This window comes from Pteropus vampyrus, unplaced genomic scaffold (assembly GCF_000151845.1).
Source record: "Pteropus vampyrus isolate Shadow unplaced genomic scaffold, Pvam_2.0 Scaffold461, whole genome shotgun sequence".
Classification (NCBI taxonomy): Eukaryota; Metazoa; Chordata; class Mammalia; order Chiroptera; family Pteropodidae; genus Pteropus; species Pteropus vampyrus.
In genome coordinates, this window is record NW_011889242.1 from 2,784,120 (window position 1) to 2,806,136 (window position 22,017).

Sequence of the window (22,017 nt, forward strand, 5' to 3'; positions counted from 1 at the left end):
GACCATGTGCTCAGTTTTCAACATGTGGTTGCGGGATGTCTTAGTCTGAGGTCACCTGACACTGCCCTGAAGCCAAGGACTTGGATGCAGAATCCCAGAAGCCCCAAGAGGGGTGCAGATGTGAAAGATGGGTGCAGATGAGAAAGTGGGGTGCATATGGGAAAGAGGGGTACATATGAGAAAGTGAGGTACAGGTGGGAAAAGGGTGCATATGGGAAAGAGAAGTACAGATGAGAAAGTGGGGTGCAGATGGGAAAGTGGGGATACAGATGAACTAAAGGAGAAAAGCCAATAAAGCTTGTGTCCCAGCCCATGGGCTGCCTCGGGGTCTTCTCTGCAGAAGATGGAGGCTGGGAGAGCCCTACACAGAGAAGAGACCCCCCTCAAGGCCGGAAGGTGGCGGTGAGCTGGGACCTGGTCAGCTGAAGGTGAATGGGGGCCTGGGGCTCAGAGCAGAGTCTGCAGCATCTGTGCAGTAAATGGGGGGCCTGTAGGGTGATGGGAGGGGAAGACAGAGCCCCCAAAAGAACAGGGGGGACATGAAGCTAAGGGCCGGCAAGGGGCCTGCTCCCCACCCATTCAGAGTTTTCCAATCCAGCCCTGGCCCACCCCACAGTCTTGCTGTGGCTCTCCCCACCCTAAACCCTTCACCCCTAGGGCCTGCCAGTGTACCCCTAGCCTTGGTGCTGGAACTTACACTCAAACTGTCCTTACTGAGGTGGAAATGATGCCACCAGCCTGAGCCCTGGGAATGAACATGGCCTCCCCAAGTGGCTGGCCAGTGGGCTGGGCCTCAACCTTCCACTGGCTTGTGGAGAAACTGCTGTTGGACCTATGACTCTGAGGCTGGTCCAGCTGCCAGCATCAGGAAGGCGACTGACAGGATGTTTCACTGCACAAATGCCTTTTATTTGGATGTAGCTACTTAGTAACCATCCCAGACAGCTGCTGGGCAAGAGTAGAGAGAGTGGTGGCTTTTCAAGGAGGCGGGCAGTTAGCAAGTGAATGGGTCAAAGGTAGAGAAGCTGTGTAGAGAAGCCATTCCTAGGTGACTCCTTGTCCCAGCCCTTCTCCTTCCCCCAGGAGCAGAAAGAAGCTGATAGAAACTGTGAGCCCTCCAATTGCCTAAGACCAGTCTCTCCACATTGTAACATATTTCATTTCAAAGCGACAGCAGCTGTGTGCAGTTACAGGCTGTGCCCGACCCGCAACCCACGAGGCCAGGGGACCTAGCATGGAGCGAGGATAGGGCTGGACCCTGCACAGCTGGAGAAATCCCAGATGCACAGCTTTCTCTTGGAAAACATTGACTTTGAAACCAAGTACCTGGATGCTATGTTTGTGCACCGCACCAGCCTTTTCATCGAGAATGGCCCAGAAGTCAAATGCCCTGTCTTCCCTGTGGGAGCTCCTGCTGCGGGAGGCAATGGGGATGGGCCCAGGCTCCCCCAGCTGGCGCCAGGGATGCAAAGGGAGTGCGCACCTGCATGAGACCATATATATCCCTGGGACAAGTGTCCTTTCCCGATCTCTTGAGATGTCCCATGTGATGTGACATAAGTGAGCCCGGAGGAGAATCCTGGCACAAAACTTCCTGCCTCCTTCCTTGACGGTCTTTTTGAGAGACAAGGTGGCTTCTAGTCCTTTTGGAGTGGAGTCTTGGAGGCAGGACATGGGAGTCCTGCAGCTATGGAGCTTTCTGAGAGCTCCTCTCCCCTCCACCCCCACAGGTCTTATTGTATAACAATTTTGTAGTCAATCACTTATTTCTCCTGTAAATCTACCCTCAAAATTTATTTTACACAGATTTTCCTTGGATCCCAAAGCTGGGGAGGAAAAGGAAGGAGATGTGGAATAGGGCTGGCAGTGTGGCTGGAAAGCAGAACAGAACCACAGGACAGGAGGCCAGTGCATTTAAGCAAAGATGTGGAGGCAGCGACAGCATCATTCTGGTTTTAAGAAACGAAGACTGAATGTTCCCATATACTGCTCTGGGGTCTGTCCTTATTTGCTGAGACAGAGTCCCCAGCCAGGTGTTATGGTGAGGCTTCAGAGACTAGCTTTCCAGAAGAGCTAGGTTTGCTGCCATAATCCCAAAAGCCAGTGCTTTCCCAGGCAAAAGGCAATAACAGCTTTTCGTATTCACCCTAATGAATTAAAGTGTCCAAATGCACATGCAGAGTGTGGTTCCGCCACTCAGTGTGGAAAGGTGGTCCGTTAGTCCCATTGATGTTTTGTTGATCTGTTTTCATCAAGATGACGAAGGCTGAAATGACCCTCGGGAGCCAATGACCCTGGTTTTGAGAGCACTTCGCATGGCAGGCCCTCGCTCCCTCAGTGGTAATAGATGCTGAAGGCGTGCAGGACGTAGAGCAGGGTGGTGATGAAGGCGAAGAACTGGAATGTGATGAGAGCGGTTGCATTAGAGACGGCCAGTGCTGGCCATTGCCCACCCCTCCACGGGGCCCTCAGCCACGTGCTTTAACCCTGCCGTGTCCCCTGTCCACTCCGTTCCCTGCCTGGCCTGAGAGCAGCAGCCACTGGCCCACTGCCCCATCCTCCTTGAAGCTCTCCACCCCGGGTGTCCTGAGGCCACACTCAGTGTCTCGTGCTCATCTCTTATCTGCATACGTGTCTTCCGGCCATAAAGCGGCTTCTCTCTCTCCCTGCCCTGAGTCCTCTCTCGTGCCATTCTCTTGTCCTAGGTGTTTCCTCTGCTACTTTCTGTCACTGTGTGTGCCCTGATGACTCCTCCAGTTTCACTCGCCGGCCCAGACTCCATTCTTAGTACATGTTGGTCAGCTCCCCATGAGAGCCTCTGGCTCCCGGAGGTCCAGACTGAGCTCCTGAGATGTCACTGCAAGCCTCATAGCTCAGATGGCTCCAGGGCCCTCATCCTGTCCAGCTACCTGAGCCACAAACCTGTGACCTCCACTACTCCTCCCCAACCACCACTGGCAGCACGATCTGCTGATCTGGCAGCATGTCCACCTCTCCTTTGTCTCGTGCCGTCATCCCTCGCCAAGACCTCTTGTGGCCTGGACACATCCGCTGCTGCCCGCTCCGCCCCTCTCATCTGCCCAAGAGGAAGATGTGACCTTGTTTAACTAGTGCTGTAGGATGACGCCTGCGGCTCAGGACACAGGCTCCAGCCCTCAACACGCTTTCCAGCCCGGCCCATGGTGCCAGCCGCACTTGTTCTGCTGTCCACTCACACTCTGCTCTCATTCACTCATTTGTCCATTCAAGAAATATCTTTTAAGCACCCGTTACTCTTTGAAAATAACAATGTCTATTATAGTGAACATTCAAAACTACTGTCCTCTTGGGGCTCACACTTTAGTGACAGAGCAGAAAGTAAGCAAGATAAACAAATAGCGTGGTAGGAGAGAGGGGGCCAGCGCCCAGAAGAAAATGAAGCGGGGGAGGCCTGCTGGTCTTCCTGAGAAGGTGACCTGAGAAGGAACAGGAGAGGAGCCGCCTCCTGGAGCGAGGGTGTCCTTGCCGAGGCCCTGAGGCCAGAGGACGTCTCTGAGTCCAGAGGGTAGCAAGGCAGCCGTGTGGCTGGAGTCCTGACTGGGACAGAGCAGGCATGTGCTCGGCTCAGCAATGAAGGGCCGCCATTGCTGGAGTGGTGAGTGGCCAGAAGGTAAATGCTTGATGGGAAGGGAAAGGAGGCAGATGGGCTGGAAAGGCAGCTAAATACCTGTGGCCACCCCCATGGTCATAGTGCTGGCCAGCATCCATTCTTGTGCTGGGGTCCACACCCCATGTGGACCCCTTTGTCACCGATCCCTGCAGGAGCCCCCAGATGACAAGGCTCCACCTTTCTGGTTGCAGCGATTCCTACCCGGCCTGGACATTAGGGTCCCACCTGGAAGTTTTCAAGGTGGGGCAAACGATGAAGGTTGGGCCCCTAGGGAAGGAATTGGCAGCCTGCAGTGAGGCCTGATGCGTGGGGTGCCTTGCACGAAGAGGGAGCTTGGGCCCAGGCCAGGAGGCCAGGTGATGGGGCTGGGGTCCACTTGCTCCATGGGCTTGCAGGCTGGGGACACTGCTTGTCCCATCACTGGGCTGAGCCACCTCGCCTTGGATCCCTGTGGGCTCTGTCACTGGAATAAAAGGGCACCTGAGCAGATTGGCCATGCAGAGGGACCCAGCTCCAACTCCGTGTCGAGCAGCGCTCTTCATAGGAGAGAAGGGAGTCCCAGTTTCCATTTTGGAAAAAAAAATCCGAGGGCAGTGAAGTGGGTGTCAGAGCGCTGGGATGGGAAAAACAGAAGACAAGACGTGACACCTGAACTTGGGTCCTGGACACTGTGAGCCCGGGCACACAGATTGATGCATACATCCGCACACACGCGCCCTCCCCCGCCCTCTGGGCCCAGCCCCCGGCTCCGAGCCCTATCTGGCACCCACCGAGGCTGTAGTGTTTATGTAGTAGTTGTGTATGTCCTGGGTCTCAGAAACGATGGTGGCGTGTGCCTGCAGGACAGCCGCGCTCATGTACAGGATGCCAGTGGTTCCGTGGTACAGGCTGTCCTGGGGGCAGAGCAGAGGCCATGTGAGTGTGCCCTCACGCGGCTGACACAGCCATCCCCCGAGGACACAGCCGGGAGGGGCGACACACAGACAGGCCGGCTCCCGGCTCCAGCTTTGCTTTTTTTTTGTTTTCAATAGTGTTTCTAATGAAACATCCATGTAGTGAACAACTCAGGGCTAATAAACAGCCATGATGAGCTCAGTGCCAGCCGACACTGATGAGGGCTTGTCCGCCCCAGCTCTTTGCTAGGCCTGTTCTCATTTACCCCACTGGACCTCATCAGCAATGAGAGAAGTCCCATTTGTCATTAGTGCCATTCTGAGGCTGACGGGAACAGGTTCAGTAAGTAAATAAACAGCTGAGGTAGGATTTGAACCCAGGGCCGCATCGGCGCTGGGCAGACGCATCACCCTGGACATGGCCCTAGCCACACACATGCTGTCCCATCTCATTTCCACAGCTAAGTTCATGGGCTGCTCTATTGTTATCTCCACTGACAGAGGAGGAAACTGAGGCTCAGCTCACATGTGGTGGGGTCAAAAGAGTCAACTACTCTGGTTCCAAGTTTCAGTTTCAGAACCTCTGTGCTGAACTCTGAGCCGTGTCCTTCAGCTCAATGAGAATGTCATGCAGCATTAGAAACAGCTTATCAGGTCTGGCAGGAACGTCATCATGGGCAAATCAGCATTTTGCAACCCCTAATGGACTATTCCATTCCGGAAAACTCATTGGTAGATGAAAGAAGCATTAGAGAAAAAGTTGACGGGGCGGGGCTGTCACACTTCCTGAGGGAGAGTGACCACCAGTTACCCTGTGAGATGTGACCTGAAGCCACTTATGAAGCGTGCTTGCCAGGAAGGTTCAACCCATCTTCAGTAACTCTGAGTGCTAACTTCCAGCTTACAGAAAGTTTAGGGACATGAGGGACGAGTCAGGTCACACCAGGAAGAAGGAAACAGGCAAGTCCAAAGCGGAGGATGTGCTACAGGACAGCTGACCCGGTTTCCACTGGCAGTGAGAACTATCCTAGACCAAAGAGACCCAGGAGCCATAGTTGCCAAATGTGATGCGTGGCCCTGATGAGGGTCCTGACTCAACAGGCCAATTGCACAAGATATTTCCGAGATGACTGGGGACATTTGAGTGTGACCTGGGTCTTAGATGACACCGCGGAATTACTGTTAAGGTTTACGTGTATGACAATGTAAGGAAGCTTGCATATTTTTGGCGGCACACTGAAGTGTGCAGAATGAAATGACGTAATGTTTGGGGATTGCTTCAAAATTCTTCAAGAAGAAAACAAAGACCATACGAAGCGAATATGGCAGAATCCTGGTGATGCTAAACTCTGGGCTACGGTTACATGAGGGTCCCTAAAACGACTCTTGCTGCTTGTGTGTATGTCTTAAGTTGTTTGATATAGAAAAATGTCAAGATGCTATGATAACATGAAACATAATTAACGTTGGAATATTGAATGAAAGAATCTACAGCTCGGATTGTTGGTTCACTGCAATTAATATATATATACATTGAATGTAAAGTTTGTGAGGGATGTGGAAGGACAGACTCAGGGCTTGTGATGGACCCTTGAGAGTGGCGTGATATTTTTTCCTGCTGGCATTTCCTTTGACGTTGCTCTAGCGATTTTACCACAGATAAAATTTAGGAGGACATGAGTCCAGATGTGCCTGATACAGGAGCACAGCTGCCCCTGAAACAACCCAGGCCTGAATTGCACTTGCACGTGGGTCGTTTTCGATGAGTACGCGCAGTGCTGAGAATGTGATTTTCTTGGTAATATTTTCCTTTCTCTAGCTTACGTGATTGTAAGAACACAGGATATAAAACATATGACATGTAAAATGTGTGTTGATCGACTGTTTATGTTATCGGTACAGTAAGCTACTAGTAGTTACATTTTGGGGGGTCAGAATTAGAGGTGGATTTTCAACTGTGTGGTCTGGGGTCCTGCCGCCTTTTTGGAGGGCCGCTGCATACAGAATGTGCACATCCCCAACTAGGGAGGCATCGAGGGGGCATGAGGATCAGCTCTGGCAGCGCAATACGTTCCTCCTCTTTAACAGGTAAGCACGTTAGCACAAGAAGTCTTGGTTCCATGGGGCCGAGCCAGGAAAGGCCTCTGGTTCTCCCTCCCCACGACACCCGGGACACAGGTCTGCGGGGAGCAGACCTTTAGCCAGTTCTTACCAGGACTCGCCAAGACTCATATCTCTTGTAAAATCCAAACAGGTAAGACAGCAGGAACAGCAGAGAGATGAGGAACGAGGTCAGCGAGACGTACATCACCCATCCTTGTAGCAGTGGGTTTGCCACTTGAGTGGAGGCCACCAGGATCCAGACCCAGCACCCGAACACCTGTAAGAGAAACCGGAGGGGCTTCGCGTGCTGTGGGGGGACAGGTTGCATTTTGCAGGCTCTCTCCTCCTCTGTCTCTGGGTGAAGGCTCTTCCAGTGGAGTTAGGTGGGAATTGCAGGAAATGGGGAGGAAGGCTGGCCCCCTGAGTCACAGTGAATTTTGTTAGAAAATTCAAGGGGCGAACGCAGAGGTTATCGATGAAAGGACTTGGCTAAATTTGGCCTGTGGACATGTCTTCTTGGCCCAAACGGTGTTGGCACATGCAGTTTTTAAACATTTCTGAATACTCTGCCAACATTTAAAACAGAATATTTCACATGAGAAGTCCAGATTCCAGACCTTTCTTGAGAAATCCATAGTTCTGGCCACAGGAACCCATTCGCCAGGCCAGTGTAGGATGAAATGAGTTGTTACTGTCTCTTTGAAAAGAACCTGGAGTCCTCAGTGGACCACATCCCTCTCCCCACTGTGTGGTGCATACTTAGGTATTTACTTTCACTGTAGAATAGTGCTCTCCTTCTCCTGGGTCTCTTCACCCACTGGCAGTGCCTGCCTACTCCTGTGGGCACTTGGTTGGGAGCCCCCGGGTTATAGTATCTGACACCCTGGGTCCATTACCATCTGGGCAGTGTGGTTCCAGTTTAATCTCCTGTCAACTCTGTCCAGCCATTTATAACCCCATTGGTAGGGAAACCAGGCCTTTTCCCTGTCTTCTCTGGGCTCTGCCTTTGTTTGCATTGGGGCCGGGCTCGCACCCCTATTGGTGAGCCTAGGGGAGAAACCCAGTGCTCACTAGACACATGCCCAGCTAGGGGCCTGGAAGAAGACGGTGACCTGAGCTCCAAGCGATTGTGCTGTTGGCTCATCTTGGAAGTTCTGAGTGACCCCCCCCAGCCTGGGGCCCCTCAGGGAGTCATTGCGAGTCTCCTCAGCCCTCCCCGCTCCATTCCTGTTAAATCTGTGCCTCGAAGCACCGTATCGCTGGGTCCCAGGAACCCCTCCAGCCCATTTCTCTCTGGGATCCTGAGCACTGCACATCTGCCCACGTGCCCGTGTGAAGCCCCTGCTCTCTGCGGGGCTAGCCCTGAACTGGCATGATCCTGAGAGCACGTCCCTTCTTATGTTTTGCACACCAGTCACCTTGCTCGCCTTGCCCCAGTCCTGGCCCCTGCCCTCAAGGTCCTCAAGTCCTCAAATACGGAACCTGAACTCTCTGCTGCTCCCACATTCCTTCAGAACCCACCTTCCTCAGCACCTGCTGAGTCACCCTCCTGAGGGAGAGAGCTACCAGGAATGGGTGCACGCAGGCCCCTGCAGAGGCTGAGAATGTTCCATTCTTGTGCCGTCTCATAGTGGGTGTGCTGGAGTTTATCTTTTACATAGCAATAAGTTTGAAAATGAAGAAGAACCAGTTGGATTATGAGACCACTGGAGATTTGGGGCAATGGCTGCTGGGTCTGTGGCTTGGAGAAATCGTACCACCAGATGTTAAATTTTCTGTAAAGTCGCCATAATCAAGAGTCATCCACATGGGTGGCTCATACTTCTGACCATCTGAGACAGCCCATCCCTTCCCTAGTTACGCTGCCTCTCCACATAAGTTTTAAAATCAGCGTGTCAGTATCCACAATGTCTGTCTGCTGGGATTTCCATTGTGCTAAACCTAGAGACCAGTCTGGAGAGAACTGACATCTCTTCTATGTTGAGGCTTCCCACGCACAAACACGGCATCCTCTCTAATTGTCAAGATGCTCTGGTCCCATTTTTTTTTATCAACGTTTTATAGTTTTGGGCATCACAGATGCTGTACACATTTTCTTATATCTATGCCTAAGTCTTTGGTTTGGGAGGAGGTACTGTAAATAGACTAAGTTTTATTTTATTTTATTTTATTATTTTTATTGATTGATTGATTGAAGAAATGATTAAAATTTTTTTTCCCTCCCATCTACCTCTCTCATTCCCCCTAACCTCTGGTAACCACTAGTTTATTGTCCATGTCCATGAGTCTCTGTTTGTTTGTTCTGTTCATTTGTTGCTTTTAAGTTTATATCCCACATATAAGTGGTATCATGTGATTTTCAACGTTTTCTGTCTGGCTTAAAAAATTTTTTTTTTGATTTTTCAATTTTTCTTTGAGAGTGGATAAAAACAGAATTAATTTTACGTGTTGGCAGTGTATCTTGCGATTTGCCGAGCTGACTTATTAGTTTGAGGAGATATTTTTGGTGATTATTTGGTAGATTCCTTGCGATTTTCTATGTATCTTATTAGATTTTAATTTTTATGATTATTAATGAGATAGAGCTTATTTTCACATATTTCCTCTTCTATGAAATTTTTTTATTTTTTATTGGTAGCAAATTTGTTATAGGTTTGTCCTTTTTTTATTGATTCATAGGAATTCTTTTTAATAGTACGGATCTCACTGATTATAAATATCACAGATGTATTCTGCCAGCACGGCTCACACATTTTATGTTGTCTTTTGATGAAATGAGTTCTTAATTTTAATGTAATTAAATATGTTGATCTTTTCCTTTATAGACTGTGCTTTTTTGGGTCAAGTTTAAGAAATCCTTCCTCACCTTGAGTCCTGAGGCTATTATTACATCTCAGATACTTCTTTGATATTATTTTCTTTCTTCCTGAAGTACAACTGTCAGTCATTTCTTTAGGATAGTCAGTTGGTAATAGTCAGTTGGATTTGTCAGAAACTGTCATTTTCCCCTGACAATTCCTCGCTCTCAGCACTCCCATGATGTTTTTCCCACTGCGTTCTGCATCTTTCGGCATCATTCTGTTGTGTTCCGGCCTCCACTGTTGCTGCTGAGAGCCGGCCGGTGGCTGTACTGCTGCTCAATTCTGCGTTTGGCGTCTGGCTGCTTTCAGAGCCTTCTCTCTGGTGTTCTGCAGTCTGCGTGCATGGCTGTGGGGTGGCTGCATTGCGAATCATGCTATTAGAGACTCTAGGGACTGAAGGGTTCTGCTCACCCCTGTACCGCTCAGCTGGGATATGCACTTTCAGGCTCTGTTTTCCGTAACAGCCCTGGTTTTCTGGGGTTTGTTTTCCCCTCGCACAAACACAATGTGCAGACATAGATAAGTCACCCACCCTCCTGAGGCTTCCACTGCTGTTGTCCTGGAGAGAGAAGCACTTTTGAATTCACGAAGGGTTCACAGGCTCTCCAGGACTGAGCAGGGACAGGCGAGAAGCCAGAACAGGGCGGGAGGCTGAGCACAGGCAAGGCCTCAAGGGACTGGGCGACGCCTCTGTGAGCCTGGCACCTCCGGAAGCACCGGCTCTGGGGGCCTTGTTAATCAATCCTCAGGTGGAGTTTGAGAGTCCTCGACTGGGCCTGGGGTGCCTTGTCCTGAGAGGAGGGACGCGGAGGGATGAGAGCTGCCGTCCCGCATTAGCTGGGCCCATTCATGTCTGTCCCAGTGGTGGGGTCTCCTGCAGGGAGGTGCCAGGGCTGAGCTTTAGGGCACTTGCCAAGTGTCTTCCTCACATGCCATGGGAAGCATATACAGATACATGGCCAACACCCAAACAATGCTGGCTACTAGTGGGGACAGCAGTCAGGATTTAGTGGCTGCATATGTGCTTGGACAATTTTAGATGCGCATTAGACCTCCAAGGGCAGAGGGTGGTCTGTGCAACATCAGGCCTGAAACAGAGCAGGTGGGGAAGGTGTCAAAGAATGTTCTGTTGAATAAATCGAGGTAACGCCACCACCTCACATTCACCAGGTGCAGTTTATAACCTGCATTATTACAGTTTATAACCTGCATTCACTCAGACGACCTTGTTTAGTCGGGATGGCAATTCTAACCACCTTGGGCTTTCTAAGACCAGAGAGCTGCCAACTGATACCTGCTTTGGCTGACTGCCAGCTCACCTGTGCCAGGCCCAGGTGGGCAAGGGTGCCCATTCATGCTTGTCCCCTCCTGACATCAGAGGCTGCCCTGGCCAGATACTGCCACTTACACGTCCACACTTAATTCTCACCAGGGTCTGTGAGGTGGAACATGCCACAGGGGACTGGGGTCTGAGGTGGCACAGGACACAGGAAGGACACCGAGGGTCTCCCCATGTGGTCATATCTCACTCCTGAGGGCAGGGGCCTCTGAGCATGGGAAACTTCCGAAACAGCTTCCATGCTACACAAGCAAAGTGATGCTAGGAATGTTATTTACTTTTATTCCCACTCTCTCCACCTCCTAAAGAGCCGAAGGAACTGGGGCCAAGGACAAACTCCAGTGAACTGAAGCTGGGCTGAGCATATTCTCTCATTTCTGTGTCATGCAGTCTGGGTTGGTTCTTTAGAGGCAAGACAACTTTGAGTGTTTGTCTTTCCTTTTTTTAAAAAAACCTCATATTTAGTTTTCCAGATTTTCTTGGCAGCCTCACTCACTCCTTTCAATCTTCGTCTTGTGTTTCCCAAGAGCAGGATATATTTTTAGATGTTTGAGACTGGCCCTCAAACTAAAAAACGTCTTATTAGAGCTGGAAGGCAGCCACGCTCATCTCTGTGCTATCGATCCTTATTATTATTTTTTTGGGGGCGGGGGGGAAGCTTGATGAAGGAAAAGCATCAAGCCAAAAATGTGGCGTAGGAATAAGGAGCTTCTGAAATCTGCCGACCCTGAGTCTTGCCGTCAGAGCAGCACGTGAGTCTCACTGCTCCTGGGGTCCCCAGGGACTTCGAGAAAGCCCTCAGGATTGGGTCCTGCCCAGAGGTTTGCATTGAACCGGAGAGAGAGGCTGTGCTGTTAGGTGTCCAATGATGTGGCCGGGACAAGGACCCAGAGCCCACCTCCTCACTTCCACTCTTACTTGGGTCTCCAGAGGAGGGGCTGGAACCCTTCCTGCTGGGTTTGAACCCCAGTGTTGCCTATTGGGCAGGCTACTTAACTCATCTGTGCCTCCATGTCCCTGTCCATCTAACAGAGCAGGTGGGGATGGTGTTGGTCCCATCATCTGGTTCTCGTGTGAATGATGAGTGCTGGGGAACCATGACTGGCCACGTTAGCCATCGTCTGGAGTGGCAGAGAAGACGGGGGTTGGGGAGGTTCCCCGAGAAAGACCCAGATGAGGGAATGTCTGAGGCTAGCCTTCCTGAGGATGGGAGTTTACTTTGGGGGACCTGTGACACCCATCAGTGGGGCGAATAGGATGCACTCTCTATGAGGCCGATGCGAATTTGGTCACCTAGAAAAATGCACTGATTTTTTGCAGACACACACAGTTTTGTCTGCAAGTCTGTGGGCTCCCAGACCCTCAAGCCTGCCTGTAGACCCCAAGTGAAGTCCATTGCCATCTCCAGGTTAAATAATGGTGCCACCAATGGCTCTAAGTATTGACAGTGTCAATCAACACATTAAATGCACATCCTGCTCAACCCAGTAATTTCCCTCAGGGGGTCTGTCCCACAAATAATACACATAAACCAAGTGACAAGCGCATAGGGTTGTCTGCTATGCCTGGAGGGTCACAGCAATGACAAGAGACCCCCGGACACTCACCCAGTGGGGCCAGTGAAAGCAACGTGGCCCACACACTGAGATTCAGCAGGCTGCAAAGAGGACAAACACTCCTTATGCCAAGTGGGACAAATGCTAGGAGCTGCAGAGGCTCAGACTCATGAGCCCAGCTGCTGCAACTGTGCAGAAAAAGAAGACATTGTGCATGTGTGTGGTATGTGTGTGTGTGTATGTGTGGTGATTTGGTATAGTGTGTGTGGTGTATGGAATGTGTGTGGTGTATGGAGTGTGTGTGGTATGTGGTATGTGTGTGGTATGTGGTATGTGTGTGGTGTGTGGTATGTGTGGTGTGTAGTGTGTGGTGTGTGTGTGTTGTGTGTACTGTGTGTGGTGTGTGTGTAGTGTGGGGTGTGTGTGCTCGTTTGTAGATGCACAGAATATTTGAGCCATGAAACCCAGCCAGCCAGCCAGTGCCCTGGTCTCCAGGAGGAGCTGCTTGGCCTAGTGACAGGGCTTCAGACCCGCCCTAACAACCCACATGCCCGTTTAGAGAGAGGACAGCCACTGTGCTGGACCATGGAGGCTCACAAAGGATTTCTGAATGAGAGGGAGACGAGAGAGGGTCGCCTTGCTTTAGGAGAGCGGACATGTCCACCTGGATGGAGCAGCTGGGGGCTGAATAGCCTCTGATGGGCAGGGGCGGGTGAGGGGTTATGACAGGTGAGGGACTGGAGTAGGTGAGAGGCAGGGGCAGGTGAGGGGCTGGGGCAAGTGAAAGGCTGGAGCAGGTGAGGGGCAGTTGAGGGGCTGGGGCTGGGCTACCTGAGCAGAGTTAACTTCGCGCACCACCAGGTTATGAAGACAGATGCTGCCCGAATAATGACCCTGTGTGGCAGGCAAAGGCGGAGCCCAGAAGACTCTGCTGTCAGGTCTGTATGCCTGGGGAGGCGTGGGCCTGGGTGGGGCCTGCCAGCTGTGAACAAGGGCGGCACCTGTGACAGGTTTTTCTGCATGGCTGGGGTGTCTCCTTGTGGCAGGCGCACCCACCACTGACATGGCGTCCCTGTCCTTACCACTGTTTGGATTTCCCTGACAGCCTTGCATCCCCAGCCCCTCCCTTGAACTCGGCGTAGGCACGGGGCGGATCGCGAGCTTCAGAGACTACTGGCTGGGAGGAAAAGGCCCCAGTCAGACTCCGGGGAGCTAGGTGCTCTGGGCAGCCCTCCCCAGCTGCAGGCCTCCCTATGGCAGCTCCGAGACCCCATGCCCACGAGATACTGCTTATAGCTCCCCAGGAGGCTCTCATCCCTGCATCTCGGGCCAAGGGCTTTGGAAAACTTTCCGGGCATGGTCACTTCCTAAACCAGTTCCGAGAGCCAAGTGACTTCCCAGCGACCCGTGGGGGTGGGGCAGTTCTGGACAGGATTTCAGGGCCCCAAACAACCAGCATTATGTAGAAATTCTGTGCTCTGTGACCCAACCAGGACACCTCCAAACACTGGCCACTCGTCCTGGCTCACAGAATGAGAATTGCTCTCTGTGGCTTTAAGGTCAGTAGGAAATGGCCAGCCTGGTCTCCTGGTCCCCAGTGAGGGCCCCTGTGTCATCCGGTCCACTCCAGGAACAATAGTGCTGGCCAGGGCTCCATCCAGGTCATATAAGGAGCCCTCGGTGCCCAAAAGAGCCCTCAGGACAGGCTGGCGGCCAGCCAGGCAATCAAGGCCCACCTTGGGGTGCGCTGTGGTGGGAGGGGCAGGATACCACAGCGGGAGCGGCAGTGAGTCAGCGCCAGACCTCTCTGCCTTCCTTGCTGGGACCGCACCCAGCCATTCAGACCAGGCCCCCACTGACCCAGCTTTTCACTGAGCAAACAGCCAGATTTACTGGGTAACATAAAATACAGTGATAACAACATTCCATCTTATTCATCCGAAGTCTAAAGGGCTTTCCTTCTTGTCTAAACAAACAAACAACCAGAAACTAAGCATTTGAGGGGCAAGTTTTTCAACTTTGATTTTTTTTACTGTGCACCTTAGAAAAGTCAGAAAGCACTGAACAGATATAAACAAGCAGGATGGGGACACCCAGGTCCCACAGCGGCTGCCGCATGGCTGCCTCACTCGCCGGGCCTCCCGCCCTGGTCTCCTCTCTTTGGCTCCCACATTTATTAACCTATGTCCCTTCACATATCCCCAAGAAGTAACCAGATGATCCCTGGAGTTGAGCTCAGGCAGGCCCCCCACCTCCTCCTTCGAAGCTCCAGGAACCTGCAAACAGTTTGTGACCTATGGCCATGTTTCTGCCCTTTGTCAGGCACCGAGGACCCAAGGATGTCACCATTCACCCCAGTCCCGGTTTCTGCCTGCTCAGCTGCCACTTCCCCCATTCTGTCTGTGACCAGACCCTGGAGAGCAGGGACCAGACCAATGTCACTCCTCTAGGAAGCCGCCCTGACTGCAGAGCCCCAGCACACTCCTCTGCGACCTCCCTAATGGTCATTGTCTCTCTTCACCGACTCCTCCCTAGACCCTGGGCTCTTGGATGCAGGACTCTGCCCTGTGGTTGTTGTGTCCCTGGTGCAGCGCACGGAGCCTGGAACAAAGCAGATTTGGGTTCGAGCTGCTGACCGACTGGAGAGAGAAGGCAGGAAGCGGGTTGCTGGACTCTCCATCACTCTTGCTCAGTCTCATCTCCCTGGGCCAATTCCCACAAAGGTGGTGCCGCCTCCGCACCTCTGCCCCACCCCACCTGTGACACCTTAGGACCACACAAAAATATGCTGTCAGAGAGAACGGTGTTCAAATAAACACTGCCCACACAACCATCCAACATCGGCTGGGAGAGGGTCTGCATGGGTGGGTGGGGGCTGTGGACAGAGCAGAGGCAGAAAAGCAAAACTCAGACACTTGGGTCAAGGTGTGGGGCTGAGCTGGATGGGCTGCACAGGTCAGAAGACTCTGGCTCACACCCACTGCATTTGGCCTCTCTTGAGAGTGGCGCCTCGGAGTTGCTGTGGAATGCGGGTCCCCCACCCCCAACTACTCCGGCCCCTTCCTGCTGCTTTGACCTGCCAAGCCCGGGGAAAGGTCCCTGGTGAAGAGCCTGGCAAGGTGGGGTGGGGCAGTGGGTGGGGCACTTTTTAATCTGCCAGGCTGCTTATCTGGGGCTCCAGGTCCAGTGGGCCAGGATGTGCTGGACCCGCTCCTGCCACCTCTGCAGGAGGACCTGTTAGTTAAGTGACACCCTGTTGGGTGGGCCTTCCTACAGCTGGCTTGCTTACCTGCCCCATCTGTCTGAGAGAGGCTCCTGTTCTGGGAAGGTGGCTCACGAGGTGGGGGGTGGGTGTGGAGGCGCCAGTTAGTTCTGAGGGTCTCTCAGCTCAAGCCCACCCTTCTGTGATGTGGGCTGGAACTCTGCCCACAACCCCAGTTTCTGGTTCCCCAGTCCTATCTCTGTCACTCACAGCACACCCTCCTCAAAGGCACCAGTACCAGCTGGGCTGGGCTTCCCCAGGTCTGAGCCCTGTCTGCTGGCCTGATAGGGAGGGCGGCAGCCCCTTACCACTCTGGTGGCTTCAGTGTCTCTTCTCTGCTCCCTCAGCCTTTCAGTGACTATGTGTGCTGTCCCCTGCATTGAGCACTCTCTGTGTGCAGCCTCCCCCGCCCCCATACGGTCCATCTTCCCGGCACCCTGGCCACATGGAACCATGCACTAGTCTCCCTGGCTGGTCTCTATCTGCCCCATTAGGCTCCAGGCTCCATGAGGCAGGGTCATGTCTATCTTCCTGTCCTTACATCACTGTGCTTGGCACAGAGTAGGTGCTCACTAAACATCTGCCGAGCAAACACATGGCATGTACGTGGGGCCGCTGCCCTTCTTTCTTGCAGCCCGGCTCCCTGCAAGCGGTAACTTCTGGACCCAGGAAGTCCCAGCCTCACCCTTGGTCCAAGCCCTCATGGGATGCTGGGCCTGCATCCCTGAATAAGCATGCCCTGATGGCCACTCCAGCTCCTGGGCCTTTGAAACTGTGGCTGAGCACACCCGATCCACATTTTGGAGTGCTCTCCACATGTTCCCGCATCACTCCTCTAAGACAGGGCCTGACCTCATCTGTCCAGACATAGATATGAACAAACCGACTTCAGCTCTGTGCCCCAGCAAGCACATCAAAGCATCTGTGCTCCTAGAGACAGAGCCACAAATATTTTTGTTAGTAATGGCCGAATGGTGGGACAACCGAGATGAATGTCAAGCTGGCCCCTGGCATTACTGCATTCTTTGTCTTGTCAATCACCATCTGAGTTTATACTATTAAAAGTACTGAACTGGGTCTGCTAGCGGAGAACAGCAGAGTGCCAGGTCACTTGTCAGCTCTGAGCCTACATCCCCGCAAGGAAATTGCCCTGTTATAAATTCTGTCATATTCTATGGAGTCGCCTGCTTTGTCGTAGGTCTTCAAATACCTTCTCATTTTGGTGGCCCACCCTGGGACATTATCCCTTGTTATCACCTCTTGTTCTCATGTCCCCGGGAATCAAAGCCTGGCCTAGAGCAGCACTAGCTGCGCAGCCAACACTTGCGGGTTCATACCTGGATCCTACCCAGAGAGACCCAGCATCCGGGAAGAGGCCCAGAAGGCTGACGACCATGAAGCAGTGCGGGCTACCTGTGTTTAGTTCTGCTCCACTCTTCCCTGTGGGATGGCCCTGGGCACCTGGGGGACGTGTGCCTGCAGACACTACTGATGTCCATGCTGGGCCACCCCATCACGGATGACATCTGAGTCTGAATTTTGCTTTCTCTGCCCCATTTTGTTGGCCTGAGCTCCTGGTTTTAGAAGCCACTCTCTGGCCTCATGTCCTTAGAATGACACACGCCTGTCCATGAGGCCTTCGGCCCCAGGACTGGGAATCTACTGGTACTGCAAAGGCTGGTGCTCTGTAGTACCCAGGTGACCAGAGACAAGAGAGGGGCTCCTACTGGCTGCCTCCGCACTGTCCTCTCCAGCCCAGCATGTCTTTTACTCTCTCCGTGGTGTCAGAATCACCCACTCGCCTAGACCTTCACCCTCCTCTCCTGGTCACCTTCCCATCCCTGTTGTGAGGCCCACACGTGCTAGGGAGGCTTACTGAAGGGAAAGACTGGTGCAGAGCGGCGGTGCAGAATAACCCCGCTAAATATTCCATGTGTGCGGCAGCGCCCCCTTACCCATGGGGGTGTGGTACAAGACCCCCAGTGGAAGCCTGAGACCGCTACAGCACTGAACCCTCTATATGCTGTGTTTTTTTCCTTTATATACACACCTATGATAAAGTTTAATTTATAAATTAGGCACAGTAAGAGAGTAACAACAATAATATAGAACAACTGTAACAATAGACTATTCAGTTATGTGTGGTCTCCCTCTCTTGGCACACTGAGATGAAATTCCTTTTCCTTCTTCACAATTTCACAGATGGAAGGCTCATTCTCACCATAGATCTTAGTGACCTCGGCATACCATTTTTCCTCTTTCCTTATAAATCGAGAATTTTCACTTGTTCGTTTCAAGGAAATGCCTTACGGCTTCTCTCTGGCACATCCGAATCGCCAGCATCACTGTTCCTGTGTTTCAAGACCATTACTGAGGAAAAGGGTGAGTTGAACACAAACACTGTGACACCACAACAGTCAGTCTGATGACCAAGATGGCCACTGAGTGACTAATGGGAGGGTAGGGTATAAGCGACATGTTGAACAAAAGGCTGATTCACAGCCAGGGTGGGACAGAACGGGTCAGCGAGAGATGTCATCACACTACTCTGAATGGTACGCAATGTAAAATTTACGAATTGTTCATTTCTGGAACTTTCCATTTAATATTTTTGGACAGCCACTGATCACAGATAACAGACCACGGAAAGTGAAAATACAGGTAAAAGGGGACTGCTGTGTGTGTGTGTGTGTGTGTGTGTGTGTGTGTGTGTGTGTGTGTGTACACACACACATATATATATGAATGTATGCATATATATGGATCATAGTGTTTTCTGTGTTTTCAAAGTTTTCAACAATGAATAAGAATTACTAGTGAATTAAAAATAAAGTTGTGAGAAAACCTCAGACAAAGCCAAATGGAGGGACATTGTACAAAATAAATGGTTGGTGCTCTTCAAATATGTCAAGGCAAAGACTGAGGAAGGCCCAATATGAATGGGGAAAGGGGCGCGATGTGGAAGCCTGGACCGGGTCCGGATCAGAAGGAGAACACTAGTGGCCAAGACGGCAGTTGGCGTAGGTTTACAGAACAGTTGACGCACAGTGTCGGTGTCGCCCTCCTCTTTCGACAGCTGTGCTGTATAAGAGGTGGACATTAAGAGACACTGGGTAAAGACTATACAGGAATCTCTGTACTACTACTGTAGCATTGCTATGAATCTAAAATTATTTCAAAAGAAAAATAAAGGAATAAAATCAAACCAGTGAGAAAATCCCATTCCCTAAGATACTGACTCCTGGATCCCAGCATAGCTGTGCGCTTTACTGCTTTACTGCTCCGGGGACTCCACCTACAGGAGCCAGCACTGTGGGGGCAGGTACACAAGAGGCCCCTCTTGCTGGGTCCTTTCCTGATCTCGGAAGCCTCATCCCTCCAGCTCTTGCCCTTTGAACTCTTCTGGGCTCTAGGACTTTCCCTCTCCTGGCTCCCAGCCTGGAAACCCAGCCTGTCATTTGAGGTTCATATCCACAGTGGCCCTCTCTGTGACAGACCTGGACAATTCCCCTACTTGATGAGATCAGATGGCTTCTCCTCCCTGGTGCCACAGCCCCACATGGCCACCTCCTCGAGCACAGTCTGACTGTGGAGGGGAAGTGCTTTCCAGTCTCTCTCCAGCAGTCAGGGACCCTGGGAAGGCAGCGTCACAAATGGCTTGCATGATGGAAATAAAGCATGTGATGGGGTCAACCACAGACCTGACAATTCACGCGGTTGTTCTGAGGTGAGGGATACACCCAGGTCCGGCACAGAAATTGTGAGAGCACTAAGATGTCATCAGGCTGGCAGGATGCCCACGCTGTGTCCCCTTGGGGGCAGGCCTGGCAGAAACCTGCCTCTTGGATGGGGTTTCAGCGGGAGCCACCCAAGTGTGGAGCCTGCCCCGCCCTTCCTCGCTTCTGAGGACCATTAATGGACGCCCTTTAACCAGTTTGCCAAAAGGTCGCCCAGTTGGGCCCAGCCTGCCTTGTAAGTGATGAGAGTTCTAGCTGAGAGCTGAATCTGCTTTCTATCTTTTCCTCCCTGCCTGGGGCAGCACTGCCATGTCCAGAGCTGTGAAGAAAGTATCGCCCACAAGCTAGATATTTCGGGTGTTCAGAAAACAAACTCCTCTGTCCCGATTTGTTCACCAGACTTGACTGTCCCCATCAGTGAAAAGGGAATGGTGACAGTGGCTTGGGGAGGACCAAGCTCAGGGAACACTGTGTGCAGAACCGTGCAGATGGGTGCATGCCAGCACCTGGCAGGAACTGAATCACAGTTCAGCCATGGGTGCCCCAGAGACTAACCAATGGTGACAGGTTCTCAGAGGGCAGCCAGGGCAGCTCACAGGACTGTTTTATGGGTGAGGTTGTCATGAGCTCCCTCCTGTGGGGTGTCCACATAAGTCAAAGTTTAAGGTCAGCTGACATGACAAGTAAGAAGATACTGGAAGACCTCTCAGGAGGAAAGAAAGAGTCCCCCATTTGTAACTTTAGAAAAGCACAAACAAGAACTTGGAGAAAAGAAGCCATATAATTCAAGTCCGTTTCCAAAATCATCTTGAGGATCTAGAATATTCTAGCAGCAGTCTGGGCCCCGGTGGGGTGGGTGGAGAAAATCCCCTACGCGAAGGAGCCCAGGGGAGCGCAGGAGGGACTGGAGAGCCTCCCAGTGCTATGGGGCAGTGGGAACGCAGGGACGCAGCAGCCTGGCTGGGTCTCCCTTCCTCCCCTTCCTCTCCTTCCCCTCCCTGGGACAGGACGGGAGCGCAGCAGCCCCTCAGGCCCTCCCTACCTGTGGGGCGCACTCACCAGCTCCGGCAGGAAGAAGGCGTAGGGGATAGTCAGGAACAGCTCCAGCCCCGTGGGCACGTCCGGCGGCGCGTGGCTGGTTGGGGGCGGCAGGTCCCGGGAGGCCATGCTCGCACCCTGCCCGGCGCCTGGCTCCGCAGCCGCCAGCCCGCTGCCCGTCAAATATCACCTCCTGTCCGACACACCCATCAGACGTCGCCTGGGAGGGACAAAAACGTTCCAGTGGAGCAGGTCCTTCCACTCGCGCCAGCCAGAAATCCTCAGCCAAAGGCAGCTGCCGGTCAGGGGGGCCGACTAGCAGGGCCGGAGCCGCTGGGCTGGGGCAGAGCCTCTCCCTGGGCTCTTCCTTCTCAGGGATTTTGGAATCCTGGAGCATGTTACTCCAGGGACGCTGGCCGCAGCCACCACCACAACCCTGTGCCCAGAGTGTAGGCTAAGGCCTTTTGCCACGACAGAGGTCTATTTAAGACCTACTATGAGCCAAACAATCTGCAGACCACTCCGGTGTTCCCCACAGCCCTGCATGTGGTGAGGTGGGCTTTTTTCAAACTGCGGAGACCAAGAACCTGCAGGTCACGTCAGTGACTGTACACACTCTGGGTCTCACATCCTTTGCCCTGGCTCCCTTCTCGACTACTCCAGGGGGCCACCCTCAGCCTCCAATCAGCGGGAGAGCAGCCCTCGCTTCCAGCACCCATCCCCAGGGGCTTGATGCTTCCTGCTTTCTCTGCACCCTCCTTATGGTCCTCTCCTTTTCCCACAAAACAGATGGAGGTGGCTATCCTGTCTGGGAGACATCTGCCTAGCAGGCACCCGAGAAGGACCAGGCTGGCTGGGTGCTGCTGCAGGCCCCTGTCCTCCCCCTGCCCACGTAGCGCTCCACTCAGTGAAGCCAGGAGCCGGGCTTGGGGCCAGTCAGTTCCTTCCTGCCTCTGACTACCCGCTGGCCCCACACCGGGCTGTGACCCAGGAGCAGGAGCGCCTTCCTGTCTGTACACAGGTCCTAGAGATGTGAGCTCCCTTCCTCTCTAGCTTGCAATCAACCATCTGCAGAAAGGCCCATGGCCACCAACTGCCTGGGTGCACCTTGGGTCCCTTCTCCCTGTCTTCATGGCTGCAGCCTCAGTGCTGGCTTGGTGTGGAGGGTAGTGGGGAGGTAACGAACTGCCCTGCACAAGGGGCCAGTATCTTCCTGGGGAGAGCGCTGCATCCCAGGCCTGCCTTCTGGCTGGAGATGGGGTACAGCAGCCAACTGGGCCTTTGCCTGGTCTGGGGAGAGCCAGGAGAGAGGGAGTTTGGACAAATGAAGCCCAAGGCAAAGACCTTGCAAGGAGAGGTGATGGACTCCCAGAGCAGACCTCCAGCCAGCCTGGGGTCCCCCTTCTCCCAGGTCTGCGGGGATCCGGAAGGATATGCCACCTGGCCTGCCTGCCACTGGCTCCACCTCATCTGCAGGATGAACCCAAGGCAAGCATTGCTCCGGGAGCCCCATGCTTGCCTCCTTTCCTGAATGTTGCAACAGTCCTGCCCCTACTCCCCATGGGCCGTAGGACTCGTC

General features: G+C 52.8%; 1 protein-coding gene across 1 annotated transcript; it reads right to left on the reverse strand.

Moving 5' to 3' along the window:
• Nucleotides 1-2,212: 2,212 nt before the first annotated feature.
• Nucleotides 2,213-20,567, reverse strand: MALL (mal, T cell differentiation protein like). The gene is made up of 4 exons (XM_011382021.2): nucleotides 20,460-20,567; nucleotides 6,755-6,922; nucleotides 4,420-4,542; nucleotides 2,213-2,397 (listed from the first exon to the last, which is right to left on the reverse strand). Exons 1-4 carry the CDS (start codon nucleotides 20,565-20,567, stop codon nucleotides 2,335-2,337), a joined length of 462 nt encoding a protein of 153 aa, XP_011380323.1. The 3' UTR covers nucleotides 2,213-2,334.
• Nucleotides 20,568-22,017: the final 1,450 nt, after the last annotated feature.